General features: G+C 46.3%; 1 protein-coding gene across 1 annotated transcript in view; it reads right to left on the bottom strand.

The window, feature by feature from the left end:
- The window catches only part of M1AP (meiosis 1 associated protein), a 70,934-nt gene extending 53,915 nt beyond the window's left edge, over positions 1-17,019 (bottom strand). The window contains exon 1 of the mRNA XM_078879383.1: positions 16,956-17,019. Coding sequence (XP_078735509.1) covers positions 16,956-17,019 — 64 coding nt within the window. The remainder of the gene's footprint in view (positions 1-16,955) is intronic.
- Positions 17,020-17,355: the final 336 nt, after the last annotated feature.

Below are 17,355 nucleotides of genomic sequence, written 5' to 3'. Positions count from 1 at the left end.
CCCCCCCCCCCATGCAATGAATCATCATGATTCTGTGCCCCGATCCGATTCAAGTATCAACTCAATTTTTTTTTTAATGTCAACAGACGTCACCTAAATCCTTACGTATACTGCAAGAAGGCTGGGTGGGAGTCTCGAGGAACACGATACTCTCTTTATGATCCACCAGCCCTCCATCCAACGCGCAAGGAGCAGGGCTTAATTTCATCTTGGTGTCGCCCGGGTCAGTGACTCGGGCGATATTATCCGCACCCAGCACACCACATCCAGTCTATACTTCTCGCTTTAAAGCTTTCGTGACTGCAGGGATTCATATTCTTGGTTCTTTCGGTAAAGTCACGTAGAAGGGAAATAATAAAATAATACAAGTAAAACGGAATAAAATTCTCACGACGTTTCAGCCACAACGCAAGCAGCCGTCCTCAGGTGCTAGGATGATGTCTTCCCGGCAGCTCTGTTCTTCACCTGAGGACGGCTGCTTGCGTTGTGGCTGAAACGTCGTGAGAATTTTATTCCGTTTTATTTTTATTATTTTATTATTTCCCTTCTACGTGACTTTACCGAAAGCACCAACCTTACCATAATAATAAAAATTCCTATCCAGGGGCCTGCCCTGGCTCCTCCCCCTCTCATTTACTTGATACAGCAAGCGTGCTGTGACGGTTCCACCTGAAGACGGAGGCTTGTGTTGCCTCCGAAACGTCGTGATTTTTATTTATTTTTTTATTTAATTTTAATTTTTTTACCTACGTGACTTTACCGAAAAAACCCAAGAATATGAATAAGAATATACTTCTCGCTGTTATGACCATGGCTACTGCAGTAGTCACGTGCCTAACCCGGTCTTCGAGCGGAAGGGGTAAATATATTCAGTGTGAAATGAAGCGCCGCACACGACGATACTGTCCTGTATAATGTGCACGCCTCCAGTGCAGAAGGGCTTTGCAGTGCCTCTTCCACTGCCACAGACACAAATTGTATCCGGCCAAGAATGAGACGTCAAGAGCTCATCCCCCGATTAACATGAAGATGGAAAAACAGGGGCTCTCTCTGCGTGTACTTTTTTGGGCACTCAAATGTCTTAGAGAGGTGAGCAATTTCCTTGCCTCGTTTGAGTAAAAAAAAAAATGAGCAACTCTGTTCAAACTTTTTATTTTTTAAAATGAACTGTCGAGGCTGTTTGGATGAATACATTGTCAGGGTTTTTGGGGAGTGAAATGGGTCGTAAACTCTCTGATTGAACAGAAATTGCTTTTACTATATCATCCGCATTGCTATTTGCGTATTTTTATTTTCTTACTTTGGCGTTGCACGCCGCACGGCATTGACAGCCACGAAAGCCTCCACTTGGATGCGATTCAACATGTAGGGATTACTTCTACATTATGGCGATGCTTTCGAATTAATTGAGCTTTAATTACATTATCGCGCGTGGCAATACGTTCAGGGGCTAAATGTCCCAATGTCGAGGTCTGCTCGTCACGAGAGGGCTTTGTGAGAGAGAGTTCGTGTAGGTACTGCGATTCCTCCTCCGCAGAAGAAGCGCAGACTATGGTGGTTTCCTCTATGGCCCGTAGTTTGGGTTGCATGGCCACGATCACACATCTGAAAGTGGCACCATGCGGTAACCGTGGGACAAGGACCGTCAACCGCATCGCGTGCTTTCTAGGCGTGCTTTTGCGGCCGTCTGGAACGCTCTTCCTTCCGATATTAACAAGCCACTGGAGCTGTACACTTTAAAATCATCTAGGTTGAAAACTCATTTCTTGGGAACTGCTTTTTTGTGTTTAGTTTGTTGTCCTTCCCCAGCACCTCCAATTAGCACGGTTGGCAACGTATAGCGTGAAAGAAGTTCAACATACATACAGAGATAATCAATCAATCAATCTTTATATTACGTGCCAATATCGCTCTCAATAAAGTAGGCATCGGAGCGCATTACAGCAGAGCGGCAACGCAACGGGGGGCATGGAGGAAACGGGAATGAAAACAGAAACCCATCACGCCCTCAGCGGCTAACACCGACTGAGCAAAGAAAATTGCAACTGCGCGCAACGAATCGCATAAGAAGGCGAAGTAGTAAATAAAAATAGATAAAATGTCTCAAGTAAAGGGGCAGATTTTTGTTTTTATTTTACGGGACTGGTCTTAAATTTTATATTCATGATGCAGGAGATGTGCGCATCGGGCCTGTTGATGATTCCAACGGGGTTGATGGTTAGTTTAACACGTAGCAGGCATTCGCGACCAATATTATTCATAATCAACATTTTTGGGTCAGATCGCGTTATTTATAAATGTGTCGTAACCCTCCACCACCCGACACGGCCAATCAGCAAAAAAGTGTCACGTTGACAAAAAGACAAATAGTTCACTGCTTTAGCCCACCGGTGTGTTGAAGCGTGAAACCACAACATTTACAATTTTTGAGTAGTACGACGTTTCGCTGGTAATTGCATCCAGCATCATCGGGCAATTCGCCAGAATGGTGAGGGGCTCTGCTCTTGCTCTCGGTCTTAAATAGAGCAGCAGCAGGGTGACGTCATCATTTGATGGTTACAGCAGTATCTTCGAGGAAGAGTGTCAAGGCCAGTCGGTGAGCTGATGTTTGAGTCTCGATTCGAGGCGGTCTTTATTTTGGGCATCTGCATCGCTCAGCTCCGTTCGCCAGCAGCGTTCTTCCGGATCTGGGTGAGCTTCTAGGATGGTGACGGAACGATCCCAGAAAGGGGGGAATCGGAACTTGCGACGATGGCCAGGCACGTTTATGAGGTCGGATTGCTGAGGTCAGAGCAATGAGCTTGGCAACTCCTGAGAACCTGGGTTCAAATCCAGGCAGCGACCTGATTAAAATCGGGTTCCCAAGTGAAGCCAGTTGATGGTCTCGAATAGCTGAACAAACAACCATCGTGTAAAACAAATATTGTACCGCAATTAATTTGGATAATATCGAGCTCTGAGAATGTTAAAATATTATTTTGACGGGGCATGCGATTAACATTACCCGTGGTGGCAGAGCCGACGGGAAAGTGTCACCAAAGGTTACTTGAAGACATTTCTGAGGTAGCAATGCGATATCTGCTCACGTGGGTCGTGCTAAAACACGATCATTGCACTGATCTATGAGTGAGATTATTTTGAGCAGTGAGACAATTGTTTATTTTAATAAAATCATTATTATTACTGGTGCTAAGTATTATCTTGTGGCCGTTGCTTTCAATGCAGCTATGAACACTGGATATCTGGGGCTCGCTCACTGTTTTCGAGATTGATAACTAATTTCTTTAGAGCTGCTTTTTTGTTTGTTCAGTTTGTTGGCCTTCCGCCGCACAACCGAGTAGCACGGTTGGCTACGTACGGTGCGAAAGAAGTTCAACATGCATACAGCTTCACATGGCTATCCGGTGGAATCAGCTCCGATATGGCCATTATGAGCCTTCAAAGATACTCGGTTACAACCTTCAGCTCCTGCAGGCTGTTAAACCAAACACATTGAAAATGCATTTCATACAAATTAATCTTATCTTCTCACTCGGCGCCATTGTTTATACACAGATATTACACTCTTAAAAACTTTACAGGAAAAAAAAGTTGCAGCGAGAATGATTATTAATCTCAAAAGTTTAAGAATAATATATCAACGCAGCATGGTGCTAACGTTTCGTTTTGACTCATTATTCCTGCAGACTTTGTGTGTGTGTGTACTTTACCAATATAGCTGGAATAGAATTACAGAACTTTAACTGCCTGTCATTTATCAGAACTTGCTCTTTATATTAAAAAAGTCAGTTTCCTTGCTAAAACTGTCATAGGGTAGTGCTCACCTCCATACACGCTGGTGGTGGAAATTCCACATTCCCATGGCAGATGCCAGACATTCCATTGAATAAGACGACCCCCTGTGTGTTCACGCAAAGTGGCATTGATTTTTTTCGACCCCGAGAATAATAATACGTGGCTTAAATGATATCGGGCCTGGATTTGAACGTATGATTTCTGATTGTGAGTCATATGCTCCATAAGCACAGGACCACCTGGCTGGTTTCTTACATGGGAATATAATTTAATCAAAGCAGACTGTCTCAGTGAAATATTGGACAATCTCAGTAGATCGTGATGAATGATTTGAAGGTGTGAAATATATTAATATATTAGTCTTTTTTTGCCATTTGCAATTGAGATTTTCAGGCTCGTACCACGAGACAAGAGATATATCTGGCCAACATCAGGGGCGATTATCTGAAAGGGTCCTGGGCCTATCCTAGGTCGACTCGGCCTTAAATGGGTACCTGGTGCATCAATATCTGAGAGACAAAGATGGCCGGGCGAGGTGCTGGACCCACAACTCCCTCGTGTGGCGCCCGTGCTGCCCTTAATAGGTGCTCGCTAACGACACTTGCACGCCAACGCTGTACGACTGCGCTTGGTGTGAAATCTTTGTTGCTTTGCAGGACGTTTCTGCGCGGCGGGAGGCATTTGATGACAGAGCGTTGGGTCATTCGGCAAACACACGTGGATAGATCTGGACCACAGAGCAATGCAAGCCGAGCGTGTCAACAAACGGTCTAAACATGTAACGTCAATAACACCCAACATCAATGTGAACAATGAACTGCTGCCATTAATCGAAAACGATAAACAACGAACAATGTAATACAAAAAACCACACACACACAATGAAACAATAATATTGCATCTTCTTGGTTCTTCCGATAAAGTCACGTAGAATGGAAATAATAAAATAATAAAAATAAAACATAATAAAATTATTCTCACGACGTTTCGGCCACAGCGCAAGCAGCCGTCCTCAGGTGAAGAAACAGGTCTGTCGAGAAGACAGAGTCTTGCGTTGTGGCCGAAACGTCGTGAGAATAATTTTATTATGTTTATTTTTATTATTTTATTATTTCCATTCTACGTGACTTTACCGAAAGAACCAAGAAGATGTATCCCTGCAGTCACGAAAGCTTTAAATCGAAATAATATTGCAGTATACATTTAAAAAAAAACTTCACTTTATTTCCAGCAAAAAATATTTAGCGCTTGAATGGGGTGACCTCTGTGCATAACGGGCGTTATCGGCTGCTGCACGACCAAGGTGTGGGAATCATCGCCGTGCGACAGGTCATTGAACCGTTATTTGCTCGAACCAATTGTAAACATGCGCCGTGGCTACTCCGGGTAATAAAAACACGCAAATAAACGGTGTCTCTCTGCATCTCAACACTAGGCCTCCCCTCGGGCGCTTGGCTTATCAGTTCGTGTTAGCCCAGCAGCGTATTGTGCAGAAGAGATTTTTCACAGGTGCTCTCAAAAATCCTTCTCTCTCTCTCTCTTTATCCTTCACACAGCATGTGGGCACACTTCTCTCGCACGCTGTGCTCTCAGATACAAATACGAAAACAAGGTTTATGCGACGATCCGTGTTGGTGCGGTAACCATCCACAGAACATCAACTCACCGCGGTTTCAGAGAAGCTATGTCGCCTGATTTCGAACCCAGGATCGTAGCGCTCTCTAACCTGTGAGTCACATTTTTTTTTTCATATTTTTGTTATAACGTATTGTATGGTCACGCCCCAAGGGCTTGATGAATCACGCGAAATAATTATGTGATTCTAATTGATTCGCACGCGCACAATTCGGTGAATGTATTGTGAGTGCAGTCATCGATTTCAATTGACGAATCAATGCATCATCGTTAAAACCGCTAACCCAGAACTCCGAGAATCCAGCCACCCGCTTGCCAACCGTGCCGCATTCGCCACGTTTTCCCGTTCATTTTCGCACGCACGTAATCAGATGACTGTTCCATGGTACGCGCGGAAAAAAATGGTTGATTACTTTTTATGATTACGTGCATTTTCATTAACGTTTTGTAAATGGTCCCAAAAAAAAAACCAAATGGAAATTGATCGTGTTAACAACTCGTTCTAATGGGAGGAACAGCGGCAGGCGTGAATGTAGATGATGATGATGATACAAACCCCAGAGTCGTGCTCGTCTTATAGACCCCTGACCCCACGATGTGGGTCACAGTGGTTTTTTGTTGGGTGGAGGGGGATACAGCCCCAGTTGCCAAACCTTGGATATGCCACTCGGGGTGGCGTATGTGAAATTTATTTTAAACGACTATATGTACTGTACTGTATGCTGTACTTCTTTCACACCGTACGTAGCCAAACGTGCTAATTAGAGGTGCGGGGGAAGGACAACTAAATTTAAAAAATTCAAAAGAAATTCGTTTTCAATCTAGATTAAAAAATGCGTAACTCGCAGTAGCGTCCATATATAGGAAGGAAGAGCGTTCCAGACGGCCGCAGAAGAGCATTTGAAAGCGTGCGATGCAGTGAGCGCCTTTGTTCGATGGCTATCCAAAAAGTTCGATGGATAGCCAAAAACAAAAAGATAACTATGTCACTGGCGAATCATACCTGTCATTGTATCTGCACGGTGAATAAAATATGTACCACTTTTCTTTTTTATGACATTGACATCAGTTGTCCGATGGGTTATAAATATCCCTGACATAGGAATGTGGACTTTTTATCCACTGGCTGTTGGCTGCCGGCAGAGTTGTGAACTGCCCAACGCACGTTTCGCGCAGGGAGACTTTGACTTTTGGCTCAATATTTCAGTAGGGGAGGAAAAAGTAATGAAATTCATAAAATAAGAAAAAAAAAGTTGCTTAAAATATCTCCCGTATTAAAATTATGAGCGAGAAAGAGAGAGAGAGAGAGATAGGTAATGTCGTTCATTAATACATTGCCATCTCATAACCGTGCAGACATTTCAAGCGCCATCGGGAGGTAATTAGGCACCCGTTCCGTCTGCGAGTGATAAATAACGCTCATCAACAGCGCGCTAATGAGTCGAGGGGAGCCACTTAACTCCGTGGCTGTGACGTGGCCCGTTGACCCCGGCAGAGAGCATTATCATTGGGGTTCCATTCGTTACGCGTAACGAGTGAGGGGTCATTTTACACGGCGCGATATCGCGTGGCAACTGCGGTAATGAACTCTCTTGCTCGGCTTCTCCTGGCAGGAAGGCGTCGTCGTCATCATCATCATTAGCCGTGGTCACTCCACTGCTGGATGAAGGCCTCGCCAAGCCTGCCGCCCACTTCTCACCGTCTTGCGATGGAAATCATCCAACGAGCGACCGAGCAGGAACCTGTGTTCCGTTGCTCCGTCGACTCAGTCGATGTCTTCTCAGTCGCCGTGCCGTCCCTTGGATCACTGTTTCATTGCTTTTATGGCTTTATTTTGGTGATTTTTGAAAAGTTTTTCGGTTTGGCCATGTTTGTTTGTTGTAGTACAGAGTTAGACTGATGGCCATAATCTAAGTTGTCTTATAGTAGTAGGGTTTTACCCTTTTAAACTGGTACTATATTTTGCCACTGGTAAAAGAGATCTCATAGTCTAAGTTGTCTTGTGGTTGTTGTTGTTTGACTTGCATCCCACTGGGATTTTTGCACACAGCGTTGGTGTACGGTGCTTTTTATGCAATATTTTGCTGTCTTTTCTTGGATTTTCTGTTTGCACATAGTCACTTTAAGATGTTTTCTTGTTCATGTTTTTGTTTTTTTCTTTGTTGCGGTTGCACCCGATTCAAGAGCCGAATGGCTCACAGGGCTATACCAAATAAATGAAACTTGAAATTTGACTGCCCACTCCATTGTCGTTCGTGAAGAACCATCGGCCGTCGTCTCTTCTCGCCGCGACGGGGCCTGTCCAAACCCACTCACGTTTTTTTTCAGTTTGGATTACGCCGTTAACCCGCGCGTGTTCTCAAATCCACGTGTTCCTATTTCTGTTTCTCGTTTGCCCCCCCCCAACACCACCACCACCACCAACAAGTCTGCCAAGTGTGTGTGTGTGTGTGGGGGGGGGGGGCATTGCCATCCCTGCCTCCTCTGGAATCGACTTTCCGTACAGCACCGATTATAATCAAAGCAATCGAACAAAGACGGACCACTGCATCGCACGCGTTCAGATGTGCTTCTGCGGCAGACGTCTGGAACGATATTCGGAAGCCACTGGAGCTATGCACCGTTACATCATCGAGACTGAAAACTAATTTCTTAAGAACTGATTTTTTTTCTGTTTGGTTTGTTGTCCTTCCCCCGCACTTCCGATTAGTGCAGTCGGCTTGCGAAAGAAGTTCAAAAGCAATTTCACATACGCCACTCCGAGAGGCATATCCAAGGTTGGGCAACTGGGGATGTAAGCCCCCCCCCCAACCCTCGGCCACCCCCTTCTCCCTTGAGACCTCGAAAATTTGTATCTTATTGATATTTTTCCTGAACGCGTTTTCCTTTTAAATGTAGGGCCCTATCTAATGTTGATGTAGGGCCCTACGTACGGTGCGAAAGAAGTTGAACATACAAATAAAGTGCTGTTATTGTGCTGTTATTGTCACTTGATACAGTAAATCTGGCTGTGACGGTCCCACCTGATGACGGAGACTTGTGTTGCCTCCGAAACGTCGTGATTTATTATTTTATTTATATTATTACTTTTATTAATTTTATTTTTATTTTTTACCTACGTGACTTTACCGAAAAAAATCTAAGAGTATGGTATTAAATTTCGATTTAAAGCTTTCGTGACTGCAGGGATTCATCTTCTTGGTTCTTTCGGTAAAGTCACGTAGAAGGGAAATAATAACATTGAGAAGCTGTCTCCCCGACAGACCTGGTCTTCACCTGAGGACGGCTGCTTGCGTTGTGGCCGAAACGTCGTGAGAATTGTATTTTATTATGTTTTATTTTTATTATTTTATTATTTCCCTTCTACGTGACTTTACCGAAAGAACCAAGAAGATGAGTATGTTATTGTCACGTTAAGTCATCCTTCATTTGTTTTACTTGACAGCCCTTTGTCAATGCACCGCTTGATGAAGCCCTCCCCCTCCGCTTACCCCATCTCCCCGGTCCATAGAAGTCTCGCGACGCTTTCAACCCGATTTGAGTACAATTCGCGAAGAAACCCCCAAAAAAAACACTCAAATGAAAATCAAAAGCCCAGCGATGGAAACGCTCGCGCCGAGGGCGCAGATCCCGTCCTGACGCTTCAGCGGCTTCCGCAGATTTCTCACTCACGAGTGTCTTGGGGGGGGGGGGGAGGCGGGGGTCACGTAGAGGTCATTAGATTTTTGCCCACTTGAGTTCAAATCGAGGCCACTCTGATAATTTGCCCAAAAGCGCATAATAAAAAAAAGGATGTAAAAAGAAAGTCTACACATGCCAAAGGGCATTAGGAATCATATTAAGCTCTTTGCTGGTGTGGGCCCGTTGTGAGGCTAGTTTAAAATTACCAAATTAACCTTGTGCTATAAGTAGTATAAATTTCTCCTGAAAATGCATTAAAATGAAGTTATTAATGTTTGATCACCACTGCGCTTCCGGAATGGTTGATTTGACCTTGTCGAAGAAGTCCAATTTGTAACAATCCAGAAAGGCAGTGATCTATGCGCGCGTGCCGGAGGGACTGCAAATGTGATACATAGGCGCTGGCGAACAGCTCTTGCCCCAACATTACGTCAAGCCTATACGGGGGGAACCTTTGTATTTGCCTTTGTAAAATGCATACTAGCCTGGTACCATTCGCAGTGCTCGCCACGGTACGATTGACTCCTACCTGGGGTCATTTGCCAGCTTTCTATCGGCCATAGTGTGACACTGAATGATAGGCGAACTACTTGGTTCAATGATGATTGCAGGACCGTGTGTAGTTTTATTACACTTCGTAATTTCTTCGTCCGCATGTATTTTGTACGATGGGACTTTAAGCAATGTATCACTTGAGGCTGAGCTACATTGAGTTAAACCAATCCACCTCAGCCGCTATAATTGGGGAACTATATTTAAAATGTTTTTACTGGTAGGAACCTCCTGGTTACACCAGCCCACAGGGGATTATTGTGTCCGTCGTGCAGGGAGGGGCTGGGTGGGGAGGGTGGGGAGGGCCTGGGTGGGGAGGGTGGGGCTGGGTGGGGGGGTGGGAGGGGTGGGGCTAGGTGGGGAGGGGCTGGTCACCCCGTGGTGCCCTTATAAAACTCAACGTTTAACCTACTCACGCCGGCTTGTGCCCGCCCTCACAGTCGGGCATATTTGCGGAATACACCACGCCGCCGTTGACCCTGGCCATTGACCGAGCAACCCAACGTTCCTACCAGCTCCCTCCGCAGGACAATGTGTTTTTGTTGTTTTTTCGACTAGAATCATCCCTGATAATATATATTTAAGCTTTCGAGTCCTCCAGAATAAAAAATCAGTCACTCACGATTGACTGCACGTATTTGGAATGAGATTCGGATCAAACAAATATATTGTTTCCGTTTACTTCGTGAAATAATGAAATCGTGTAAACGTGACGTCACCCGACGCCTCGTGACACCGCTTTCGGCAGGGAAAACACGGCAGTGACGCAATAGCATTGTCCTCCTGTGACGTCATATTTTCGGATCATTCTAAGTTTCGTATCTAGGCCTGATTGATGTAATTTGGGATGAGCAAAACAAAAATCCTGGAACACATACCGTGTCTGTATCATTTAACAATGTCATACATGTCCCACTGATAATGGTTATGTAGATATGTTGAACTTCTTTCGCACCGTACGTAGCTAACCGTGCCGATCTGAGGTGCGGGTGAAGGACACCAGTGTATCACGAGATAAATACTTGTTTCAACTTCTGTAGTAATAATAATAAAACTATAAACTAGTTTTTTATTTTATTTTACCAGGTAAGGCCTACTGAGCTTTGTAGATCTTTTTCAGAAGCGACCTGGCCACAAATGATAGCTCAACGAATTGGGCTTATCGCGTGGAAATGTATAGTAGCAGCCAAATACTCTAAACGCGTGATGTTGATTCTAAATGTGGAGGGACAAACTGGTGGTCCCGGAGAAAAATCCACGCGACCACGGGGAGAGAGACACACGCAAACTCCAAATGTACAGCTTGCGTCAGGGTCGGGATCAAACCCACGACCTCCTGTATACCAGGCGAGGTAGTTAACATCTCGCCACCGTGGCACTCCTAATAATAATGTCCAGCCTGTCAATCCACTCCTGTATGAATGCTTCCCCATGCCGCCGTGCCTGCCACGATGATTGTTTGACTTGACTTTTTCAAGTCAATGATTTCGCCACGAGTTGGGGATCACGATTTGATTAAATATTTTTTGTCAGTAATATTTATTATCTTGCTCCATACATTCGTGTTGTTCTTGTTGTTGTTGTTGTCTCGTCACATAAAGGGGACGTGTTTACCAATCGTCGGGAGCGTGCATCGTGCAACAAACTCATTTTCATAATAGGGGTTAGATCTCGTAAATATAAACGTGTCGTATTGAATTGTGAATATTGTGGGTTTACTCTCCAACACACCGGTGTGCTGAACTCTAACGAATGGCAATGTTTTGTTCACGTGACAAACCTTAATAATTGGCTTTGTCGGATGGTGATGGGTTTAACGACGCATTTATATTCATGCGATCTCACCCAAATAAACCTCTATTATGGATAATATCGGTCGCGAAAGCGTATGTGTTAAACTAACCAACCAATTCGTTCTTTAATAGGAAGCAGTTAGTTGGCAAAGAGGAAATACATCGCGTGATGTATGTGTGTGTTTGTGCACAGTAGGGGGGCACAGGGAGGGCATCAGCCACTCGTCTCAGTCAGTCGACCCGTGGCACCTGGGTTTGCCCCGTGACCTCCTGCCAGCGGGCGTTCGTCATCTTCACGTGGCCTCAACGTGCACACAGCCTGGCACAAGCGCCGTGTTGATGCCACCGCCACTTAGTGGGGAATGGCGGTTGTTATGTATGTCGGACGTCTTTCGCATCGTACGCAGGTGCGACTGTGGTGGTGGATCGTGGAGTTTGGGAAACGGAACGACGTCTTCTTTGGTGTGTTGGCCACTGTGCACTTCACGACGATCTTCATTGCTAATGCGGTCCCTGCTGAACGCCGCTGATAAAAACAGCTGCCACGCACGTGGTCTCTCCGTTGCTTCATCTCCTGAAACGTCGAAAGCGTCGAGGAGGCTCCGCGCGCCGCGCACCCACCCACGTGATATTGAAGAGCGATAAACCCACAGCTGGTCACAGTGAAAGCGACTCGTCACATAGCGCTTGAGTTTTGGGAGGACGGATTTTATTTTCGCGTGGCGGGCCAAGGTTGGGGATCTGAGCTCAGGTTTTTCAACTGGGCTGGATCCTCGTTCCATGCTCGGCCATTATGAGCCCCCCCCACCCCCCCAAAGATGGCTTGGGTCATCGCTGAGGAAGATGATCTTTAGGTCAAAGGTCAAAGAGGGTCTGTTGCGTGTGTTGGCGCAGTGACGTAGTGCGTGTGTATGTTTCGCACCGTACGCAGCTAGCGGTGCAATTCAGAGGTGCGTAGCTATCGAGTGCGCAGGCGATGCAACTGCACTGGGCCTCATGGGCCCGAGGGGGGCCCACACTCCGGCCTACGAAGAGGGAGGGGGGAAGGCGGAGAGTGACTCGCCACTGATATCAGCCGTGGCCTGGAATTGAACTCAGGTCGCCGAGTTCACAGTGCAGTCCATGAGCCACAGTGCCACCACTCTACAATAATGACATTTACAGTGAAACTCCCCCTAATCTCGATTTAAAGCTTTCGTGACTGCAGCGATTCATCTTCTTGGTTCTTTCGGTAAAGTCACGTAGAAGGGAAGTAATACAATAATAAAAATAAAACATAATAAAATAATTCTCACGACGTTTCGGCCACAACGCAAGCAGCCGTCCTCAGGTGGAGAACAAGGTCTGTCGGGAAGACAGCGTCTGAAACGTCGTGAGAATAATTTTATTATGTTTTATTTTTATTATTTTATTATTTCCCTTCTACGTGACTTTACCGAAAGAACCAAGAAGATGACTCCTCTATTCGTCGCTTCTCTGATCCACGACACCCCCCGCAGTCGATGATAACGCCGATATTTTGCGGGGCAATAACTCTTAATACACTTGTCTCTGTGTGGTTTGGTAAATATTTTGTTTTTATATCCAGGAAAGCATCACCGAGTCTGTAAGACTCCTTCAAGATGGCCTTGCACCGTGTGTGTGTGTTTGGAGTGCTTGACTCGCAATCAGAAGGTTAAAAGTTCAAATCTCAGCTCAGGGTCAACTCCTTTAATACACCGAACAGCACATTGTGGGACTACACCAGTGTCCACGCTAAGGACAGATTGATCTTTTCCCCCATGGGAACGTGGAATTTCCACCTCTGCTTCGGGGCTGCTACAGGTATACATTTTGGCGCACATCAGTGAACAACGCTGAAATTTCGCCCGCCGCGCGAATATCTCCGGGACCTACTTTCTCCACTCACCCGCGTTGCCATCGCCTCAATTGCCTTGCGAGTGGATGTCTCGTGGGACGGCGGTGCCTCCATCTCTATGCGATCCACCAACGCCCTCGTTGCCTTGCCAAATCACCGGATTGCAAGCGTGACCAGTCATGCCAGAGGTTTATTTTTCCCCTCCCCCTACCCCACCCTTAATGACGAGATGCGATGCGCTGAAATCATTTTTATGTATGCGCACGTGAAAGACAAATTTAATGGACTTGCCCACCCAGCGTGTTCCTAATGCCTAATTATGCTTGTGCAGGACGTATTAGGACTGACAAGTAATAAGGTTCCAGCCGGGCCTTTGTGTGCGCACTACAAAGTGTACGTCCGTTATTGTTTTACAAACGAACGCGCTCGTAAAATAGGGAGCTGGAGTTGACTGCCGTCCGTCGGAACGCAAACTGAATTATTATTTTGATTATTTTGCAAAATTTCGATTTAAAGTTTTCGTGACTGCAGGGATTCATCTTCTTGGTTCTTTCGGTAAAGTCATGTAGAAGGGAAGTAATAAAATAATAGAAATAAAACATAATAAAACAATTCTCACGACGTTTTGGCCACAACGCAAGCAGCCGTCATCAGGTGATAATGCCTCGACAGACCTGGTTTTCACCTGAGGACGGCTGCTTGCGTTGTGACCGAAACGTCGTGAGAATTGTTTTATTATGTTTTATTTTTATTATTTTATTTTGCAAAAGTTCACTCGAAGGGTGTGTTGCGCGCACGTTGAATGCAGTGGAGCGGTGGCGCTGCGCTTAGCGCACTGCCTTTACGGACCCGGTCACCTGAGTTCGATTCCCGGTCAGTGGTGATTTTTTTGAACCGGTCATGGGCCTCCCCTAGGTTGACTCAGCATTAAACGAGTACTTGGGGGGCAGTGATGTGTAAACATGATTGCTGGGGGGGGGGGGGGGTAGGGGGGGACAACGATGGCTGGGTTGTGGTTTTGGCCACACCAAACACTTGTGCTCCATGCCGGCCATCAATAGGTGCTCGCTAACACGGCTCTTGCCCCAATAGTCTGCAGAGTATGCGGGACATCTGTCTCTGTAATTTGAGTTGTGGTACTGCTGCGGTTCTTGAACTCTGCACTAGAAGCTTGGCCACCTGGGTTCAATTCCCGGAATGCGCAACACCAGTGGCAGGTGGCATCTGCAATCGTTCCTGGGCCTCCCCTTAGGTAGACCTCGTCTTAAATGAGCATGTGGTGCAAATTGTAAATAGCAGCACTGGGGAGACAAATGTGGCGAGGCATGCACATTAAAGGACCCACCATCTCATCTTGTTCTCTGCCAGCCGTGAATAGGTGCTCGCCAACAAGACGTACTCAATATTCTACAGGGCTAAATATGGAATGCGTTGCATTTGCATTTGTGCATTGTAGCAGTGATCAGGGTGTATCACAGTCTACGATGCACACTACACCCGTTTCTACTGGCTTCTGGTCCTGTTCTGGGCATCCGTCAAGTGAACTCAGCCCAAATATTAATTTCAAATGCATGGCAGTGTGGACACAACACCGCTGGGTTTGAGATGAAGGTGACCGTGCCTTGCCACGGTACTGGCCACATCATTCCTCCTCGCCACCCCCCCACCCCATCTGTCGTCTTGCGCCGTACCGGCCAGCCTCAATAGGTGCTCGCCAACAGCTCTTGCCCCAAAGGCACACGCAAAGAGGCACGGAGAGTCGATCTTTGTGTGTTTTTGTGTTGTAAGCGTGCGTGCATGTACGCTTCAGTGGACGCGCAATGCATTGTGTTGGCGCGCGTGCGTACGGGCGAGTTTGTGTGCGCCCGTGCCCGCTTGCGTGCCCGCTCGCTAAGTGGGCTCAAGGCCCTAATCGTGAATCGCGTGGCTGTTAGTGCCAATGCGTGGGCCATTGTCAGAAGAATAAAGACTCCCTACTGAGCTGACCAAACATAGTTTCCGAGAGACACAAAGAGAGATGAGAGAGAGGGTGGGAGGGAGGGGGAGAGAGAAAGACTGAGAGATGCATTTTTTTTTTTCTGTTGAGTGCATTAAATGAAGACTTTCACATACACACACGTGTGTGGGCGAGCAGCTACCCTGGTGAGATTCGGAGATTAATAATGAAAAAGAAAACTTCCAAGGATGGTTATTCATCCCACTTGTGATTTGACAAATTTTATTTGATGTTGATTCTTTCGTTTTAATTACTGTACACTGAAAAAACAATTATAATTGCTGTGTTTATATAACGAGAGCACAACAATAACTGTACGGTATGCAGCGTAATAATATTAAAAGTATAGGTTCGTGTGGCAAATGTAAGAGTCGCGAAGACGACAATGACAGTGTTTTATCTTCTTGGTTCTTTCGGTAAAGTCACGTAGAATAGAAATAATAAAATAATAAAAATAAAACATAATAAAACAATTCTCACGACGTTTCGGCCACAACGCAAGCAACCGTCCTCAGCGTCTGAATTCAGACGCTGTCGCCTCGACAGACCTGGTTTTCACCTGAGGACGGCTGCTTGCGTTGTGGCCGAAACGTCGTGAGAATTATTTTATTATGTTTTATTTTTATTATTTTATTATTTCCAATCTACGTGACTTTACCGAAAGAACCAAGAAGATGAATCCCTGCAGTCACGAAAGCTTTAAATCGAAATTTAATGACAGTGTTTCTTCACTAATTTACAAAGGGGGGGTGGGGGGGCACAGGTTCTGTGGGAGGGCCGCCACAAACCATTGTTGGGTTTGACAGCAGCACGATGATGACGATGATGGGGGTGTGTGTTCACACGTGGTGTATTGTGTCGGGGGGGGGGGGGGCGCACGTCAGGGGCCGCACTAAAGGCCACCAGGGGGCCGCAGGTGGCTCGTGGGGCCTTGCGATGAAGAGCGCTGCGATATGAAAAGGGCCTTGGCGGATGTGACCGTGCAAAGTCCAAAAGCCAGAGAGTGGTGATGAGACGCGCAGAGCAGATCTTCTTGGAAATCGTGAAAAGACTGCCAAAAAAATGTGTACCACGCCTTGTCAATGTTGTGTGTGTACGTATGTTGAACTTCTTTTGCACCGTACGTAGCCAACCGCGCTAATTGGAGGTGCGGGGGGAAGGACAACAAGCTAAACACAAAAAGCAGTTTTAACGAAATCAGTTTTAAATCCAGTTTTAAAAGTGCATAGCTCCAGTGGCTTCCTAACATCGGAATAAAGAGCATTCCAGACGGCCGCAGGAGCGTATCCGTAAGCGCGCGATGCAGTGCCCTCATTGCAGCAGGGAGGCACTTTGGCTTTATGACAATCGTTAGTGGAAATGTTATTTTAGTGCGTTGGCATTCATAATTATTGCTGGGAGTTGGATTTTACAGTTTTGAGTAATCACTGTAAGTTAAAGGCGTAGCCCTGCAATTGCGTCCTCGCAGCATTGCTGGCAGAAGGACCTCCGCAATAGAAAATTCTAGTGGAGCATCTCTAGACGGTGTTTTTGGCCTGATCTTTCACGGCCGGCCTGACGTTTTTTGATCGGTGCGAGCACCCACACTTTACCCCACCACACGCGACCTGGCGCTCAACTTAACCGCGGTGCAACCCATTTATACTGCGCGCTGGGCAGGCGGAGTCGGCCGGGGCGTAGTTCCGGAAAACCTGCAGCGTTGCTTCCATGGCCTGCGCGGGGAGACCCAACGAGCGTCCAGCGAGCCGACGACTCCCTAGTCCCCCGGTGAGCCCTAAAGGGTGAGTTTACCCTGTCCACCCCCCTCCTCCACTGCCCCCCTCTCCCTCCCCCGACCCCCATCCCACGCTGCTCCTTGAGCAAAATCCGCTTTCGTCCAAAGAAATGAATTCCCGAGCGCCAAAGCCAATTCCATAGATTTCCGAAGTCACCCTTAGGTCAGAGACTTTTACGTTTGGAGGGTGAAGCCAAATTGGCTCACGACTGCCATATCTGTGAGTGCCGTTCTGCCTTTCTGCTGCCAAGTTCACAATTTACTTCTAAGT

Source organism: Lampetra fluviatilis, chromosome 53 (assembly GCF_964198595.1).
Source record: "Lampetra fluviatilis chromosome 53, kcLamFluv1.1, whole genome shotgun sequence".
Taxonomy (NCBI): Eukaryota; Metazoa; Chordata; class Hyperoartia; order Petromyzontiformes; family Petromyzontidae; genus Lampetra; species Lampetra fluviatilis.
This window is presented reverse-complemented; position numbering and strand designations above follow the sequence as displayed.